At 38.1% G+C, this 19,097-nt stretch overlaps 1 protein-coding gene across 8 annotated transcripts in view; it reads left to right on the top strand.

Moving 5' to 3' along the window:
* Positions 1-15,240, top strand: part of CBLB (Cbl proto-oncogene B) — a 213,034-nt gene extending 197,794 nt beyond the window's left edge. For all 8 annotated transcript variants that reach the window (XM_053663173.1, XM_037157012.2, XM_037157011.2 and 5 more), the window contains one exon: positions 11,573-15,240. In XM_053663173.1, the coding sequence (XP_053519148.1) occupies positions 11,573-11,832 (260 nt within the window). In that variant the 3' untranslated portion in view covers positions 11,833-15,240. The remainder of the gene's footprint in view (positions 1-11,572) is intronic.
* The last annotated feature ends 3,857 nt before the right edge of the window (positions 15,241-19,097 follow it).

The raw sequence follows: 19,097 nt of genomic DNA, 5'->3' as shown, positions 1-19,097 counted from the left end.
TGTATATGTATATCTGCACATACAAAGAACCTTCCAAATATTTACAATTCTAAAAATTGGGGGGGAGAGGATTAAAGTATTCTCTTTTTTTTTTTTTTTTTGAAAGATTTTATTTATTTATTTTTAGAGAGGGGGAAGGGAAGGAGAGAGGAAGAGAAACATCAATGTGTGGTTGCCTCTTGTGTGCCCACTACTGGGGACCTGGCCTGCAACCCAGGCATGTGCCCTGACTGGGAATCGAACTGGTGACCCTTTGGTCCTCAGGCCAGCACTCAATCCACTGAGCCACACCAGCCAGGGCTAGAATATTTCAAATGTAGCAATGATAGTTAATCAGAAATCAGTGGATTTAACCAGCCTGCATATGGGGCAGACTTTTTTTGTGCTTGTAATCTGCTTATTTCTTCACATGGTTATATTATTCATATGGTGTTCATGGCTATTATCAGCTATGTTTGAGTTTTTACACATTTTACAGGTTGCTTTTCTTTGTTATACTTAGCTACAGTTTGAATATCATTCTTTAAAAACTCAGGGAATCCAACTTATAGTAGAACAACAAAGTCATAATGATGTGCTTGTGCTGATGCAGTGCAGCATGAGCTCTTGAGACTTTTCATATTGTTAGTATTTAGAAGGCAGTTCAAGGCAACACTTGAGAATAATGCAATAATTTCAGCATATAACTTTTATGAAGTATATTTGTAACTGCTAAAAGACCTTATTGCCAAAGACACAGACAAAATTAAGGAGGTTTCATTATGAAAGCAATTAACTCCAATACTGCTTTTCCTTTACTAGCTTAAAGGAAAAGTAATGAGTATTGAATAAATTTTATATTAAGACCAAATATTCTATACTTATCTCTATTAAGATCTCATTTGGAATGGTTGGAATTGTGTTGTGATGTTTTAAGATAAATTATGTATGTGAGAGTTTTGTGTTTTTCAACAGGAAAATTGCGGTGCTGTAGCTCCCATAGTTGGACTGCCTGGGTTTTTTTTTTCTTACCACAGAACCTGAAGTCTTTTCTTCTTATAAATCTTATAGTAATGGTCTTTAATAACCATTAAAACATTGTATATTATAGCCATAACCTTAACTATCATAAGTATCTACCACAGCATATGTGAAGATTTTTTATTTATTTGTATTTAGTGAAAACTATGTATTAAATCATCTCCATCTAAATTAGTGCATCTTTAGTATCTTTAGTGGCAGCAATTCAATTTTATGGTGTAATTGAATTCCAGAATTAATTGATCCTACTTAGAAAAACACAGCCTTAATAATAATGTATTGGGTTGGCCAAAAAGTTTGTTTAGGTTTTTCCATATGATGGCTCCCATAGTGCATAGTTATCTTTAACTTCATTCAAAACCATTTCATTAGATTGTATTGTGACAGCTGTTCTATCCCCATGTAGTTTTTTAAAAACTTAATATTGAAGATAGAAGAAAATATTCACCATTTTCTGTGTATAATGCTTTATTATTTTAAGAAAGGTAAAAATACAACTGAAACACAAAGATTTGTGCAGTGTGTGGAGAAGGTTCTGTAACTGATCAAATGCGTCAGAGTGGTTTGTGAAGTTTCTTGGTACTAGGGACAATTTGGCCAAATAATTCTTTGCTGTGGGGCTGTCTTATGCATTGGAAGATGTTTAGCAGCACCCATGGCCTCTACCCACTAGAATTCAATAATGGGAGATAGCTGACGTACTCAAAATATCCAAATTAATCAAGTTATTGGTTAAAATGAAGAATGTATCTTCTATTTTATGGACGTTTTGGCCAACTCAATAATTCAGATTTCTTTTATGCCTTAATTAAATTTATATTATTTTGGTCATTTAAATCTCAGATATAGTTGAGAATATCTTTAAAAGTCCTGATGTCCATCCCAAGTATTGTCACTGAACTATTAAGTAAGTTTAGAGTTTATGTCTCAGATTGTACAAAATAATGATATTTAAAATTTGTGGATCACATACTATGGTCCAAATGTTGTGCTAAGTATTTTCAATATAAACATGTAGATTATACATAAGAGATACAATATATAACAATTTATGTACCTGTGTATCATATTTTATATGATATAGTAGGTTAAGTAGTTTATATGAATGTAATTATAAAATGTAAGTAAATGTAAATTTACCATATAATATAGCTTAAGACATAATTTTATTCCTCACAGCCAATCTTAAATAAGTACTTTAATGTCAATTTATGGAAGAAAGTACAATACAACAAAGTTTAGTGATTTAACCAAAGTCTTCACAGCTAGTAAGTATTAGTGCGGTAGGGTTTAAATCAGTTATTTTATCACTAACCTATGCACTCATTCATTTATGTTTATTTTTTAGCGAGGTTAATATAGTTAGCACACCAGTAGCTAAGCTAAAATTAAGTTTAAAAAATTGTACATACAGATAAACTTAACGAGAACCTCAACAAGGTGACAGAAAAATAAAGAACCAATCATACTGAAGAATGCAATAACTGAAATAAAGATTAGATGAGGCAGAGGATGAAAGCCACGTGGAAGACAAATTAGTGAAAAACATCCAGTCAGAGCAGCAAAAAGAAAAAAGAGTCCTGACTGGTGTGGCTCAGTGAGTTGGGCAAAGTCTCGCTCACTGAAAGGCCAACAGTTTGATTCCTGGTCAGGACACATGCGTGGATTGAGGACCAGGCCCCTGGTTAAGGAGTACAAGAGGCAGCCAATGGATGTTTCTCTTGCACATCAACATTTCTCTCCCTTTCTTGCTACCTTTCCTCTCTTTAAAAATAAATCTTTTATTTTTAAGTAAAACTTTTAACAAGTGAGCCACTTAAGGGATTTCTGGGACACGCTTAAGCATACCAACATGCATACCCACAGGGTTACCAGAAGGAGGGAGAGAGGAGCAAGTGTGTGCAGGCAGAGGATTGAAAATCTGTTTGAAGACATAATGCCCCCAGATTTCTCTAAACTAGTGAAAGACATAGACATACAAATTCGAGAAGTGCAGAGAGTCTCCCAGAGAAGTCCACAACAAGATACATCATAATTAAAATGCCAAAAATTAAAGACAAAAAATCTTTTTTAAGTATCTACATGCTTACACTATTTATTTATTTTTAGGATATTAGAATACAACTTTTATTTTTTTATTGTTGTTCAATTACAGTTATCCCTATTTAACCCCCATTTACTCTCCCTGCATACCACCCTGAACACTCCCAATTTCATCGGATCCCAGAAGCTAAGCAGGGTCAGACCTGGTTAACACTTGGATAGAAGACAGAGAATCTTAAAAGTAGCAAGAGAAAAGCAGTTATGTACAAGGAACTCCCAAAAGATTAAAAGCTGATTTGTCAACAGAAATTTCTTAGGTCAGAGTAAGTGGCATGAAATATTCAAAATATGGAAGAGCAAAAGCCTACAACGAAGATTACTCTATCCAGCAAGGCTGTAACTTAGAATAGACGGAGACATTAATTGTTTCCCAGACAAGTACATGCTGAAGGAATTATCATCACTAAACTACTATTATGAGAAATGTTAATATGAATTATTTAAGTAGAAAATTACATGTAAAACACAGCAAAGAAAAAAATCCCTGAAAAATTCCCACCTAGTAATTTCTAACCTCAAAAAACAATAGATCAACCAACTATACAGTTAGTACAAATGTTAAATGACAAAAGTTAGAAATATTATGTGCAAATAAATTAAGGGATACATACAAATATATGCATAAAAGAAGTAAAAAGTAGTGATAAAACATAAGCATGCATGGATGGATAAGAATGATAGTGATTTTAGAATGGATTCAAACTGAAGCAGCCATCAACTTAAAATGTATTGCTGTAAACACAGCTTGTTGTAAATGAGGCACATAGTAACCACAAACCAAAAATCTATGAGATAAAGAAGAAATAGAGAAAAGGACCAAACACAACACTGTAGAAATTAGTCATCACCATAAAAGAGTGAAAAGCAGGTAAGAAATAAACAGAGAACACTACAAAAACAGAAAACAAAAAAATAGCACTAACTCCTTAACTATTAATAATTATTTTAAATGTAAATGGACTAAATGCTCCAATCAAAAGACGCAGGGTGGGTGAATGGATAAAACAAGACTTGTATATTATGCTGCTTACAAGGGACCCACTTCAGATCAAAAGACACTGGCTGAAAGTAAGGGGATGGAAAGAGATATTTCATGCAGTTGGGGAAAAAACCTGGGGTAGCAATACGTCTGTCAGACAAACTTGAAAACAAAGACTGTAACAAGAAACAGGAAGGGCGTTCCTTAATGATACAGGGAACAATTGAACAAGAAGGTATAACTCTTGTGAATATCTACACATATAATATAGTTGCAACTAATAAAATAAATATAAACAACACAAATATAGAGGTTAACAGTATATAGTAATACTAGGGAACTTGAACATCATCCTGACATCAGTGGATTATCCAGACAGAAATGGTGGGCTTAAATGAGACATCGTACGAAAGGACTTAATGGATATTTTTAGGACACTTCATCCAAAAACATAAGAAGATACATTCTTTTCAATGCACATAAAACATTGTTCAGGATAGACCCATGTTAGGCCACAAAACAAGTTCCAATAAATTGAAAAGGACTAAAGTCCAATGAAGCATTTTCTTTTGTAGTGGTATAAAACTAGTAATCAGAAGAAGACAACTGAAAAAACACACAAGCATGTGGAAAATAAATAATATGCTACTAAACAATGAATGGGTTAACGATGAGATTAAGGAAGAAATCAAGAGACACCTGGAGACAAATGAAAATGAAAACACGATGGCCCCAAGTGTATGGAACGCAGCTTCACAGCAGTTCTAAGGGGGCAATTGATAGCAGTACAGGCGTATATCAGGAAACAGGAAAAACCTCGAACCATTTAACCTTACACCTAAAGGAAATAGGAAAAGAACAAAGCCCAAAGTGAGTAGAAGGAAGAAAATAATAAATATCAGAGCAGAAATAAACTAAATGCTTTTTTAAAAAACCATATAAATATCTATAAAACCAAGAGCTGGTTCTTTGAAAATATAAGCCATATTGCTAAACCTTTAACCAGACTCACCAAGGAAAAAAAAAAAAAAGAGACAGCAGACACCACAGAAATACAAAGGATTATAAGAAAATAATACAGAGAATTATAGTCAATAAAATTGTACAACCTGGAAAAAACATACATTCCAGAAACAAAATCTTCTAATGCCAAATTAGGGAAAGCAGAAAATCTAAACAGACTGGTAACTACTAACAAAATCAAAGCAGTAATAAAAAAAATTCCAGCAAACACCCTGAACCAGCTGGCTTCACTGATTAATTTTATCAGGTTTTCAAAAAATGGGCAGAGGACCTGAATAAAGAGGACATACAGATAGGCAACAGACATATGAAATGCTCACCATTACTAATCATTGGGGAAATGTCCATTACAACTACAGTGAGATACCATTTCACAGCTGTCATAATGGCTATCAGCAATAAATCAACAACCAAGTGTTGATGAGGGCATGGAAAAAAGGGAACTCTTGTGCACTGTTGGCAGGACTGTAAATTGGTCCATTCTCTATGGGAAATCGTAAGGAGCTTCCTCAAAAATTTTAAAATGGAACTAACATATGACCCAGTATTTCTACTTCAGGGCACTAGTCTGAAGAAATCCAAATGCTAATTCAAAAAGACTTGCACCCCTATGTTCACCCCATTGCAGGATTATTTACAATAGTCAGGATATGAAGGAGCCCATGTCCATTGACAGAAGAATAGATAAGATGTGGATATATACACAATGGGATATTACTGAACCATAAAAATGAATGAAATCTTGCCATTTGTAATAACATGGATGGACCTAACATTATTATGCTAGGTGAAATATGTCATACAGAGAAAGACAAATGCCATATGATTTCACTTAATATGTGGAACCTAAAAACCAAAATAAAGGTACAAATGGAAGAGAAACAAATTCCCAGATAGAACAAATGTATGGTTTGCGTATGAGAGGGTAGGGAGCTGGGTGATACAGACAAAGGGACTCAGAAGTGCAGCTTGCCACAGAGATGTAAAGTGCAGCTTAGGAAATAGACTGTGGTGTTGGCTGGCTACCAGACCTATCAGGGCGATCACTTCATGAGTTACATAAATGTCTAATCACTATGTTTTACACCTGAAACTAATACAGTGTTGTCTGTCAGCTGTAATTGGAAAATAAAAAATAGTTGTGGGTGCATACAACAGTTATTAAAGAGAGTTTGGAGATGCCCAATGTGAAAATCTAATAAAGGTAGCAGCAGAGGAATAGCAGCAATGACAAAGAGATGGAAGAGAATATTAGAATGGTAAAATTGTATTAGGGATTGCAGTACCTGGGTTCTGATCATTTTTCACCTGACCTTAGGAAGCTACTCACTGTGTGCTTTCTGGGCTTCATGGATCTGCAAAACCAGTGTTTCCCCATCCTAGATCTGTGAGCAGCTCAGACCTGTAATTAGAGGAAAGCTGAAGCTTTTTCCTGCACTTCTCTGTCCAATTTTCCCAACACCATTTAATGAATAAACTCTTTAGTCCCTCCTATGTGCTTGCTTTCTCTGTCAAACAAATTGGCTGTAAAGGTGTAGGGTTATTCCTGGGCTCTCTATTCTGTTGTCTACGTGCCTGTTTTTATGCCGGTACCAGGCTGTTTTGATTACTGTGGTGTTGTAGCATATTTTGCTATCAGGCAGCATGATTCTTCCAACTTTGTTCTTTTTTCTCAAAATTGCTGTTGCTATGCAGTGTCTTTTGAGGTTCCATGTACATTTTTGAAATATTTGTTCTAGTTCTATGAAATACATCATTAGAATCTTAATATGAATTGCGTTGAATTTACAAATTGCTTTGGGTAGCTGGGACACTTTTTATGCAAGAAAACTAACATTAAATGGGTTTTCTTTTGTCTAAAAATACATAATTTTTGGTGTTGTAGTTATTGTTAAATAAGACTTAATATAACGAAGAAAATGTAGTCATTAATGATGACAGTTACTTATTAGACACAGCTTTAGTGGGGACTGAAAAAACCCACCAAAGTTTGGATAATGAAGGAAAACCTCGGGGCCTCTCCTGGTAAAATAGTTGGCAGCCCCTGGGGTAGAAGTGCCATCCTCTCCTTTGGGTGCAGACACACAGCCATGTCTCCCTGTTTTGGGGTTTTTTTTAAATAAACTAAAGGCCTTTTTAGGCTTTTTCTCCCCTATTCAATCCTGCCCCCCTCCACCACACTGTAAGTTTATTACCACAGATTTGTGATGTATTTCTATGCACTGTGGCTCTTTGGAGGGCCACAAACCCTTACAGGATCTAAGATCATTCTTTGTCCCTCAAGGATCAGTTTTTGGCCTGTTGGGGTTGATAGTATCAAATTTAAAATGCACTATGTACAGTAATCACTCAAGGGATTATTCTAATCTTGCTGTCGTCAGGCTAATTCCCAGGCCATCCGGCCAGCCAGGACTTTCCTTTATGTCTCTTTGCTCTTTAATAGGCTCAGAAAATGAAAATTCAGTCAAGATTGCCCCCTAAGTCAGTGCTTCTCTAATTTTTCTCCACACCTAAATGGTTAACTCTGAACAACATGGGACTAAGGCCGTAACTAAAAGTGGATGATCACATGTAGGAAATTGCTTCAAAGTGTCATTTATCTCAAAAATATGTGCATATTGTGCATTTTATTCCTTGATATATCTGTATTCGGTTCAGTATTAAAAAATACTAACAATCTCTCATCCTTGAATAAAATTGGTGCCCTAGGAAAATGTGCTATTTATATCCACATATCCTTGCACTTCTTTCGATACTGTTGCTGCTACTCACAGGAGTTTAAAAATACCTTGAGCATGGACAACAGCACTAGAATAAACACATGCCATTCCAATGACTGTTTTTAAGGGTGACGTTTATTCAGATACAGAAATTCCCATAGAGTTGGTAAAAGTCCACGGGCATGTATGACCCAACTACCATAGAATAACCTGGGAACTGTGGGATAGTTTTTATCTTCTGTTTCAGTGCTTCCCTCTGTTACCCACACATTTAAATTAAATAAGGATTTGGCATCTCCTACTATTAGACATGGGGCGGGGGCGGAAATAAGTGGGAGCAGGGGAGACTGCTTATAAGCTTTGGGAAGAAATGTGTCAAAAGAGGGATTAGTTTTAAGAGATTTGCTCTAACGACCAGCAAGGAAATGGTCTACCTCTTTTTTCTTTCTTTCTTTCCTTTTTTTTTTTTTTTTTTTTTACAACAGCTTACACTATTCAGGTTGTAACAGATCTTGTTAGGATCTTGCCTAAAAGCTTTCTGTAGAATTATGCACTCAGCAAATTCTATGTTTTTGTTCTGTCCACACCTCACTGATAGTCCTCTTAAAATACAGTAATTGCTGCTTCCAGTATAGCATTGATCATTATAAATATGAACTCATTGTCCTATTTTTTAATGGTCTTCTCACCACATACACTGTACATTGTTAATTAATTCATGTACTACCTGACTGAGAAGGGATAAATAACTCTAAAAATGGAGATTCAAGGGTAGATTTGGAGAGGGAAATTATAAAATTGCTTAAATCAAAGTCACTCAAAATTTTAGTGGCCAAACTGAGATGCACTGACCAAAACAGTCAAACAAAAAATTAAGATAATCAAAATTAAATAAACATTCAGTGATAGGTAAAAATTTATATATAGCAAATCACAAAATGTTGCAACATAGACTCCATTTCACTTCCATATGTAGACCCTAATACAGGACACAATTCAACCTCCAAGCACTTGTAGGGTTCTGAAGAGACATCAGCACTGTTCAGGGGAAATACATTTTTTAGGTAAAGCAATGAGGACTAGGATTAAATGTGTTTTGGATTTAAAAGGGAAATCCATCTATTGAAAAAAATTTGCTTTAGGAATGCTTTATTTTTATTAAGATGCCTTTAAAATAGGTCATGATTTCCTTCAGAGGTTGTTTGAATTATTCTCTATATTTGATATTTTAAATATATTTTGTGTACCAAGAAAATGCCAATACCAGAATGAGAGATACTTTCACTACTCTAACTAGAGATTTGATTTAACCGTCATGAGTATTTTTCCCTGCTAATTTAGGTTTTCTAGATTACATTTACCATTTATTTTTAAGCAAATAGCTTTCTCTTAAATAAAATTAGTCACCTAAATTCCACTGCATTTGGCCAGTATTCTTTATAGAAGCTTCACAGAGTGGATGGGTTTCTTGGAGTTTCTAATAGGTGCCATCTTTTTTAGTGCCATCCATCAAGATCAAAGACATTGCCCAGGGGTTGATTAAATCCAGAGTTCTAAATCTTAAGGCCTTAGGCCCAGCCACCCTGTCCTGGTGCCCTGGCCCTCACACGTGGGCAGTGCACACACAGCTGTTCTGCACACAGAGGCTTGACATTCAGGTGCCCTTCTCCATAGTTTGGACAGAAACAAAATAACAATATGAGAAAAAAAGTTATAAAATTACCAGCAGAAAAGAAGGAATTTAGCCCTGGCTGGTATGGCTCAGTGGATTGAGCACGGGCCTGTGAAGCAAAGGGTCACAGGTTCGATTCCCAGTCAGGGCACATGCCTGGGTTGCAAGCCAGGTCCACAGTGGGAGACACATGAGAGGCAACCACACATTGATGTTTCTCTCCCACTCTTCTTCCCTTCCCCTCTCTCTAAAAATAAATAAATAAAATATTTTTAAAAAAGGAATTTAGACTTGGTTTTTCTAGGACTTTTCTCAGTATATCAGTACAGATGAGATTTCAATGTATAAATTCTGTGGTCACTGATTAAAGGAAGGCTTGCTAGAATTTCTGATAGTTTTTTGGAAATTATTAGAAGCAAAATATAATTTATTTTTCACCTCTGCATGACATAGTGGAAAAACTTAATAGAAAAATAAATGGAACCTCAAAACAGTAAAAAATGCAATTTAGCTGACCACAATAATTTGAGATGTTTTGTTACAGCAAGAAGCAATATGGACTTAGCAAGAAACAAATTAATGTGTTCTTATATATGAGCATAGTTTAATAAATTGTGTCTACTATAATTTTTTTCAAACCAAGTATTATCCTATAAGGAAGAGAAAATTAAAAATAAGACTATAATCCAATTTGGTGTGGAACCAGATATTTTCATCCTGGATGCTTTTATTTTGTGTATGGTATAGATAGTGCCAGGATTGTGATAAGGATGGTTTTTTACAAGCTATATTCTCATAGAAAAGTATCATACTTAGAAAAATATGAAGGTATCATACTTAGGAAAATACGAAATAAAGTATTAGGTAATTTTTATGATTTAGATTTTATTACTATTTGCAAATATCCATTTGCAGAATCTCCTGCAGCCATGGGGGAACTGGCCAGGCAGCAGAGAGCAGGAGGGACAGGACGGGGACCACAGGTGGGGGGCGTGTGGTCCTGGGCTCACCCTCCTTCCTCACTTACTTACCTGTGTCCTTGGATTTATCATTTGTATGTGGTCTATGAAGAAAATTAAATAAAGGTTGATGTTTATGTAGTGTTAATTTATAATGTATTTCATGGCATAAAATGACAATTTTTATTTTAATCTTTTTAAAAATCTAGTCTTCTTAATTAAAGTTTCCAATGCAGATATATGGAAATCCATGGAAAAGTACCCTCTTAAGTTATTAGCCAATGCCCTGATGATATTTCTATGGAGTAGTAGTGTGTAATTAATTTCCTTTTCTCTTAATAAAGTTACCACTCATGATCAACAGTGTCACTCGGTTTAACTTTGAGAAACTGGTCTGAAACCCAGTTGCCCTGCTGATGTTTCAGGTGGCTTAGCTTTTACTCAAGTAAAACTTCCTGTTGTTGGAAACTATATAAAGTATTTGAGCAAAATATTTCTGTTCAACCTATTGACAAACAGTAAACTCAAAGCATCTACATTTCTTATTTCCCTCGCTGGGGTCAGTAAGGCATCACTTTAGAGTATCATTAACTTGAAAAATCAGGCAGAGACCTTACAAAGCGTGTTTCTCAGAGCTGTTCTGCTGGGTGGGATGGAGGACCTGGGGGAGTGTCCGTGGGGAGTGTCTGTGAGTTTGCAGCAGGGTCGTATGTAGCAGAAACTTGCCAAGAACCTTCCCCCACCACAGCGAGTAAGGGTACGCTGTTTTTCCCAGGTGAAAGCCTGTCTTTTTCAGACAGTTTTTATTTTTTTCTTCTGTATCTCTTATTTCATAAGACTTGAAAAATAAGATGTGGAAATAGATGAGTGTTAATTCCTCAGTTAAGTTTTCAGCACATTCTACCTCGGTCTTCTAATGTTCAGGATGGGGAAAATATAACCTACCCTACAATGGTGTATAAAAATAAAAAACAAAAACATTTATTTGTAAAGATAATGAAAAATAGGTTTTCATGTAAAACAACGTAATCATACTAATGTTATTATGTCTTTTATCTCATCATTTAAATGATATTTCTCTTTAAAATCTACACAGATGGTTCCCAAGCACCAGCCAGACCTCCCAAACCACGACCCCGCAGGACTGCACCAGAAATTCACCACAGAAAACCCCATGGGCCTGAGGCCGCATTGGAAAATGTCGATGCAAAAATTGCAAAACTGATGGGAGAGGGTTATGCGTTTGAAGAGGTGAAGAGAGCCTTAGAGATAGCCCAGAATAACGTCGAGGTGGCCCGCAGCATCCTCCGAGAATTTGCCTTCCCCCCTCCAGTCTCCCCACGTCTGAATCTATAGCAGCCAGGACTGTCGACACCCAGATGGAAAGTAAGCCGTGCATATTCCAGGAGTGGAAAGCAGAGAAGTGTGGGGTCATTTAAGGAGGAAGGTGTCCCGTCCTCACCTGGCGTTTTGAGAGAGGCTGGAAAGGGCTGCTTCTCAGAAGACGCTGTGTGCTCAGGAGGTCCATGGCTGCGGCTTCCTTGTTTTTGCTAGCCATACTTTTAAATCAGGGTTGAACTGACAAAAATAATTTAAAGACGTTTACTTCCCTTGAACTTCAAATCTGTGAAATGCTTTTCCTCGTTTACAAGTTGGCGAAGTTGCAGTTTGTTTTTGGTTTGGTTTTGTTGATCCTTGTACTGTGTTCTTGGCGGACCCTTTGAGAGTGGTCAGGTCTGCCGTAACACTTCCCGCCACTCGCCTGCCGTCCACGTGGCACAGCTCAGTCTCACACTCGCCCTTCACGCCTCCACCCCCACCCGTCTCATCTCTCCCAGTTACAAGATGCTTCCAAGGTTCTGATTTTCAGCGTATCAAGTTAATGCAAAAAAAGTGTGTGGCCTTCACTACTGAGTCTTTTTTTGGAAACCATTGTTGAGAGATGGGGAAAATCTGAATGTATAAAACATTTTATTTTTCTCAGTGACCTGCCTTTTATAAGGTGTTTTCATATCATACAGAGGAGCTTCCCTTTGTAGTGTAAGTTCTGGGATCTGTCATCTTCCACACTCTCATCTTTGTCACCCGAGAGTGTCACGACTGTAAACATCTGAACAGTCAGAAAGCAGCCACTGCGGATGCGGGGGAACTGCACTGCACGTTACGGTGGGTGCTGTGTGGAGGTTCCGTGACGGGTCCCTGGTACATGTGCCCACGTTACTCTGAGGCATGCTGAATAGGGGGGCTGTCTCCATGGAAAATAGTAATGATTTTCAGATAAAACTGTGGTCATACCTCTCCCAAGTAGAACAGAGTTCATTTCCTATTTGAGTGATTACACTCTGGTACGTACCAGAGTTAGGAACCAGGTCATTCTGCAGTGGAAACATTAAACGTTGATGCACTGTTAAGTGCTAATGCTACTGTGGCAATGTTTGTTTTTTGTTTTTTGTTTTTCAAAATCCTTGGTAGTTTTCTCTCTGCAATCAAATTACAGTTCATATTTAATTTGTAGATTCATTCATTGCTTCACATAGCTCCATCCAGTCAGGTGAAAGAAATCTTATAACGTTGCCTTATTTGGAAAATGGAGGTTGGTTCTTCAGAAACCATGTTAATACTTTTAATAACTACAAATATTTATCGTGCATCTATGATGTGCTTGGCACTGTTTTCAAAGCACAAACAGGCTGATTTTAGTATAATGATTTGTTTTATCTGTGTTTTTAATGGTAAAAGTCTCTGATGGAGAAAGTCTGGAATGTTTCCACCGAAGCTTCAGAATTTTCAGGCAACCTGCTTCTATCTTCTTGCCTAATGAGAAGATAGTGGAGAAATAAGACAAAACCAGGTCTGTGCAAACCAGCAGAACCCTCGGAAGGTGTTCTAGGTGCCACCTGACCGCAGGACTGTGCATGTCTCTCCGGGCCTTAGATTCACACACCATGTGACATAGAAAGGCACATGTGATGCTGAACCTCCCTTCAGGACTTGAAAGGGTGTGGCCAGTCATCTGGCAGATCCCATAGGCAGTGATGCTGTTTGAGACTCGTGTAGTCCCAAGTTGACCTGGGAGGGGAACTCATGCATTCCTTTGCAAAGTAACGCCTGCCCTGGCCTGACCGTTTCGCTATCATGATAGGAGGTACTTGAGGAGTCACAGGCCTGGATAGTTTGTGCTCGTGTCTTAATTTCTTCAGATGATGCTGAGCTGATTAAGGTCCCTGGAAGGGAATTTTTAACTTGCCTTAGCTGTTCTTCCTGTGATTAGGTATATGACTGCAGTTTTTTTACACTTTTAAAAATTATATTGGACAATTCTGCATTGTTTTGTGAACTCCATGTTATGTCATTATGGTTTTCAGTTGTTTGATCAGTTTCTGATGTCACATTGGAATAGCACTGTATATTTTGGCTTGCTTATGACTTGCTGATTGTAGGTGCAGTCTAAAATCTGAAGGTTTCGGCTTCATTGTGATGACATTGTTATGACAGACTTAGTAGATTTGGGAAGGATGCACAATACACATGTTAGAACAGTACCTTCTTCTTACTCAAACAATTGCAGAATAATCTGTGAAAATTTCAAGTGAAAATTAGGGGAAAAAGAAGGGACTGCTGGTAATAATATTAAATTTAGACCTGAAAAAAATTTTAAATCTGTTTTGCAAAGAAAACTTACTAGCCTCCACCAAAATCTCCAGATCTTGTATGCAACAGCAACCATTGGTTTCATCTTTAAAAAGAATGGATGAAAACTTCTACAGTATAGAACAGAAAAAGGGAAAATATATCAGACACTGTCATGAAAAGCCCACTGCTACCTATTACCTGTGACTTATCAAACTCCGAGAAAAATGTTGGAGAAAATAATTAAATGCAAATATTTGTATTTATAAAAATGACTGCTCACTAATGGTTGGTAATGATCCCAACTTGGTTTCACTGTGATCCAAAAAAGTTAGATATTCCTCCCATTTCTCAAGACCTGATAATAAGTTTTTTTAGCCTCTATGCTATTTTTAGCCCTAATAATTAACACAACATTAGCTCTCCTTTTCCCAATGTGTCCTGGGAGTAAAATAATTTATCCTCAATGATAGTCAAGTAAGTTATTCTCCATAAATTTATTTCTTCTAAGTGTCTGTAATAACCATGGCCAAATTTTTTTGAATTGAATCAGAGCAGTGCTTGTGGTTAACTTGAACTACCTTCCACAAAGATGACCTTTAAGCCCTTCTGTAACCACTTCTCCTTTTGCTCACATTGCAAATAGTCTTAATAGACCCCGACTGCAACTTCAAAGGGCCCATCTGTAAACATTTCACACAAGAACACTTGCAAAGATTTCTTTATAATGTGAATTTTTTCTTCTTTTAGTCCCAGAAGTATTTCCTACAGTTTGGACATTGTTTCCTCTCGGATTTTCAACTTGAAGCTTTAATTTGCACTGAATTATCTAACCTGGTTAAAATTTTAATTTTTTCTCTTAAGCTGACAGATTTGGAAGCAAATTACAGTATGTGTTCAACAATACAGGTACTGCCTGTTAACTTGGAGTTTTAGTGCTTCTAGGAAACGTTTCCAGAAAAAGACAGCAATAGAGTGAATGGTTTTCTTCCTAATTACTGTTTTATTTTTTAAATGCCTTTTTAAAATTTGTCTAATGTGACAAAATAGTTATGTGTTCAATTAATTTATATTTTATCCTTTTTTCAATTCTGGTTATGTAAACTCAAGTACTTTATCTGTTCTTTTAAGGTATTTTATAAAATGAATGTTAACTAAATACAGAGTTGGTATTTTCTTTTCAAATAGACACAAATTTCTTTCAGAGCGATTTGTTGTATTTCTTCATGTTAAGCAAAAGACATTTAACAGCTAACTGAACAAAGTAAAATGAAAAGTAACTATCCCACGTCATTTTAAGATGTTTGCATAGATAAGCCACTCCACATCTCAGAACTGAAAGTCAACGTTATATTAAGCTTCTGAGTAAAAAAAATAACATATCTGGGAAAGCTGAAGAATGTCATAGCATATAATTGATCATTCCTGATGAAGAGTAACACCTGTTTTCTAAATTCTTGACTTTTCAAGTCATGTGTTACAGGCCAGTATATAATGGGAAGAGAACAATGGAGGCAAAACCAATATGAATAACTTTTTAAGCAAGAACCATAGCAGAATGTTGTGAAAGTAATTAGTGGTACCTGCAAAATTCTGTGCCTAGTATGTAATATATAATTATGCCCCCAAAGAATATACAACTAAATAGGAGGTACACATTAGCAAGTAATTCCAATTTAATAAATGCTGTACATAATTTATCACATGGTAATGGAATTCTGAGATACCCTACGTGTTTAAGAGCCTTTATTGGGCCCTTACTGTATGCAGGGGACTTAGCATTAAAGCTAAGCCCTGCCTCTTCTAAGCAAAGAGTGTATGATACATTTCTGCTGGAAAGTGTGACAAGAGGTAAAGCTGAATAGCCTTCATCAGCCTAAAGGAGGAGCTAGGTCTTTGTTGTTAATGAAGCACTCCAGAAGTAAAGCTTTTTAACTAGGAACAGCACATGTAATAAAAATACTGTTACTTAGAGGCATTAAATAGTGGGGTCTAAGGAACAGGGAAGAGACTGGGAGGACAGGTTGGCACCTGAGGACAAAGGACAGTGCCAGGGACTGTGGGAGTGGAAAGCGCTTGCTGCAGATGAGGGAACCATAACCATGGAAATACTCAAGAGGAATCTGGTTGGTAAATGGCCATGACAAAGGACAGGCAACAGGCTGAAGGAAATTTAATTCTCAGTCTGCTTAATGTCTGTCTGGGATTTTTCAAGGGAACCTTGGCCAATATTCTTAATTATCCATTTTTGCTTCTTTTTCATCCCTACTTCCGCTACCATCTCTTTGGATCTGAATTATGACTCCATAGAATTTTAAATAGCCTCTAACTGACCTCCATCACTCTAGTGAGAAACAGAATGAAGTTTCTGAAATTCAAACCCAACGCTGCTTCCTGATCTAAGACCCGTTATGGCTCCCTTTGGTTGGATCCCTTGCTTGCATCCCCTTTGCACTAACTCCCAGCCGGCCCCTTTTACTTCTGCGCTTGCAGTTGCCCATCTGTGCTCTGTGTCTTTGTACGTGTTAGTTCTTCTGATCCTACTTTCCCTTTTTCCAGCCTGGCCAACTCTTTAAAGCCAGCTCATGTGCTGTCTCTGTGAATGCTCTCAGGCTGAGCTGAGCATGATATCTTTAGCATTTCACAGCACCAATATCATAGTACTTAACATATGATGTTGCAATGACTTCAGCAATGGCCCCGACTAGACAGCAGCTCTTTACTATGGGGAGAATGTCTCATTTCTGTGTGTGCCAAAGCTCCTAATATAGAGCCCAACACACAGTACAGAATATAATATTTTAAGTAAATAAAAATTGCACTTTTAAATGTGATGAAGTGGAAATGGTCTGGAGCTCTGGCTTCAGCTCTGCTCCCAGCTCCCTGTGTGCAATGGTGTCTTGTCTTTGACCCTGCTTCCTTCCCCCAAACACTAGGAGACCTACAAGCCTGCTCACTAATATGGTGACAGGAGGTGCCTTAGTTATGTTGTGCAGTATTTGGGTGAGGACCAGAAAGTATGTAATAAAATTAGATTCACAAAGTTAATGCTAGGAGATTTAAAAATCTGTTTTGGTAAAGTTCAAACACATTTTTTAGTAATTTGAGAAGCTAAAAGAATATTTAACACTTCATATATAGGTTATGACATCATGTCTATTCAAAAGGCTACTACTCTTAGATCCCTGTGGCAGTGACAGTGGTGGCAAAGGCAGGCCCTGGTCAGGGTGGCAGAGTAGGTAAATCCCAAACTCTCCTCCTCCCATGAACACATCAAAATGACACAGTAAAACAATTAGCACTGAGAATCACCTGAAGACTAGTTAGATTTCCTACAATGAAAAGTTATAAAGAAGACATACCAGGATGGGTAGGAGGGCGGCGATGTGGTCAGCCCAGGCCCTACACCCATGGTGTAGTGATTGATAAATGGGAGGGCATCTCAGCTGCAGAGGGGCCCCCTGAGGAACAAGGGGCCAGTGCACCACACCAGGCTCCCCAGCCCGGGGTGCCTGGGCCAGGAAGAGGAATCCCAGTAACATCTGGCCTTGAGCACAGTGGGGACTGCTTTGTAGAAAGTTGAAGGGCAGTGACAGATTGGGATGATGTTCCTAATTTGTGCCCCAAATCACTGACTCCAAGCTCCAGCATGGAGGCAGATGGAGGCAGATGGAGGCAGCACTTCCAGAAGCGCCTGGATCATATGGGTAAGAAAAAAAACTAACTTCAGGGCAAGAGTGGATGGGCAGGGGCCTGTGGGAACTCTCCCAGGGTACAGAGCACTGGTGGGCACCACTGTTCCTTTGTGAAGCTCTTCTCTCACCTAGTTCACCCGGTGCAGGTGGGCACAAAATCTGTACTTCTTCATTAAACTGGCTAATACCATTTGCCCATGCCAGCATTTCCCTGACACCTCAACACACCCAACCTACTTGCCCTGGCCAGAGCCAATTCCAGGGGCTCTGGACCCTCAACACAAGAGGTGGCCAGCCTCATCTCACCCCGAAATCTCACAAAGCCCTCAGGGTTGGCACAAGTAGCAGCCAGCCTTGGCTCATACTGTATCTCCTATCAAGCAGCCCCAAGTCCAGCACAAGCAACACTGGCCTCAGTTCACATTGAAGCCCCTAACAAATGGCCCCACACCTTGGACCTGTGCCGGTTGGCCTCAGGTCACAGTGTAGCTTCAATCAAGTGGCCACAAGTCTGGCACAAGTGGCAGCCAAAGTTCACTTACATCATAGCTCCCACCAAATGGTCCCAAGGCCGAAACACTTGGTCACCCACCTTGGCCAACATACCTCATGGCCATCCTTGGCCTGCGCCAGAGGCCCGTCAAAGTGGCTCCACCACCAGTACATCTCACAACAGCCTAAGCTGGCACAAGCGCCCTGCTAAAGGAACTCCTGCTCTGTGTGGCCAGCCCCGCTCACCACAGCTTGTCCACTGTGGCTGTGGACAGTTCTCTGAGCCAGTCAGCCTGGGGTCAACACTGTCCACTGATGTACTCAGACAACCCCAGCCCAACTACAACAGGAGAGCACGCACAATCCATACATCCTAATCCATGGGGACACCCACGGAGCACCCACAGTGACCAGGAAGGGTTGTGCCACTGGGCCCCATGGGACACCTTCTACATAGGCCACTCTTTGGAGACCAGAAGATGTAGAAGATATATCTAGTATGTAGAAACAAGCACAGAATGACAGCCAAAATGAAGAGACAGAGAAATATATTCCAAATGAGAGAAAAGAATAAAGCTAAAAAAAAAAAAAAAACCCTGAATGAAATGGAGAATTTAAGATAAGAATTTAAAACAATGGTTATGTACATGCTCAGTGAACTTGGGAGGAAAACAGACCACTCAGTGAGAATGTCGACAAAGAGAAAGTCATGTATCATAAAAAAGAACAAATCGCTGACCTACAAGGCAAAGTAGTGGAAATCACCCAATCAGAACAGCAAAAAAAAATTAAAATGAGGATGTT

The sequence above is a fragment of the Artibeus jamaicensis genome, unplaced genomic scaffold (genome assembly GCF_021234435.1).
Source record: "Artibeus jamaicensis isolate MK-2021 breed Jamaican fruit bat unplaced genomic scaffold, CSHL_Jam_final contig_3126, whole genome shotgun sequence".
NCBI classification, from domain to species: Eukaryota; Metazoa; Chordata; class Mammalia; order Chiroptera; family Phyllostomidae; genus Artibeus; species Artibeus jamaicensis.
This window is presented reverse-complemented; position numbering and strand designations above follow the sequence as displayed.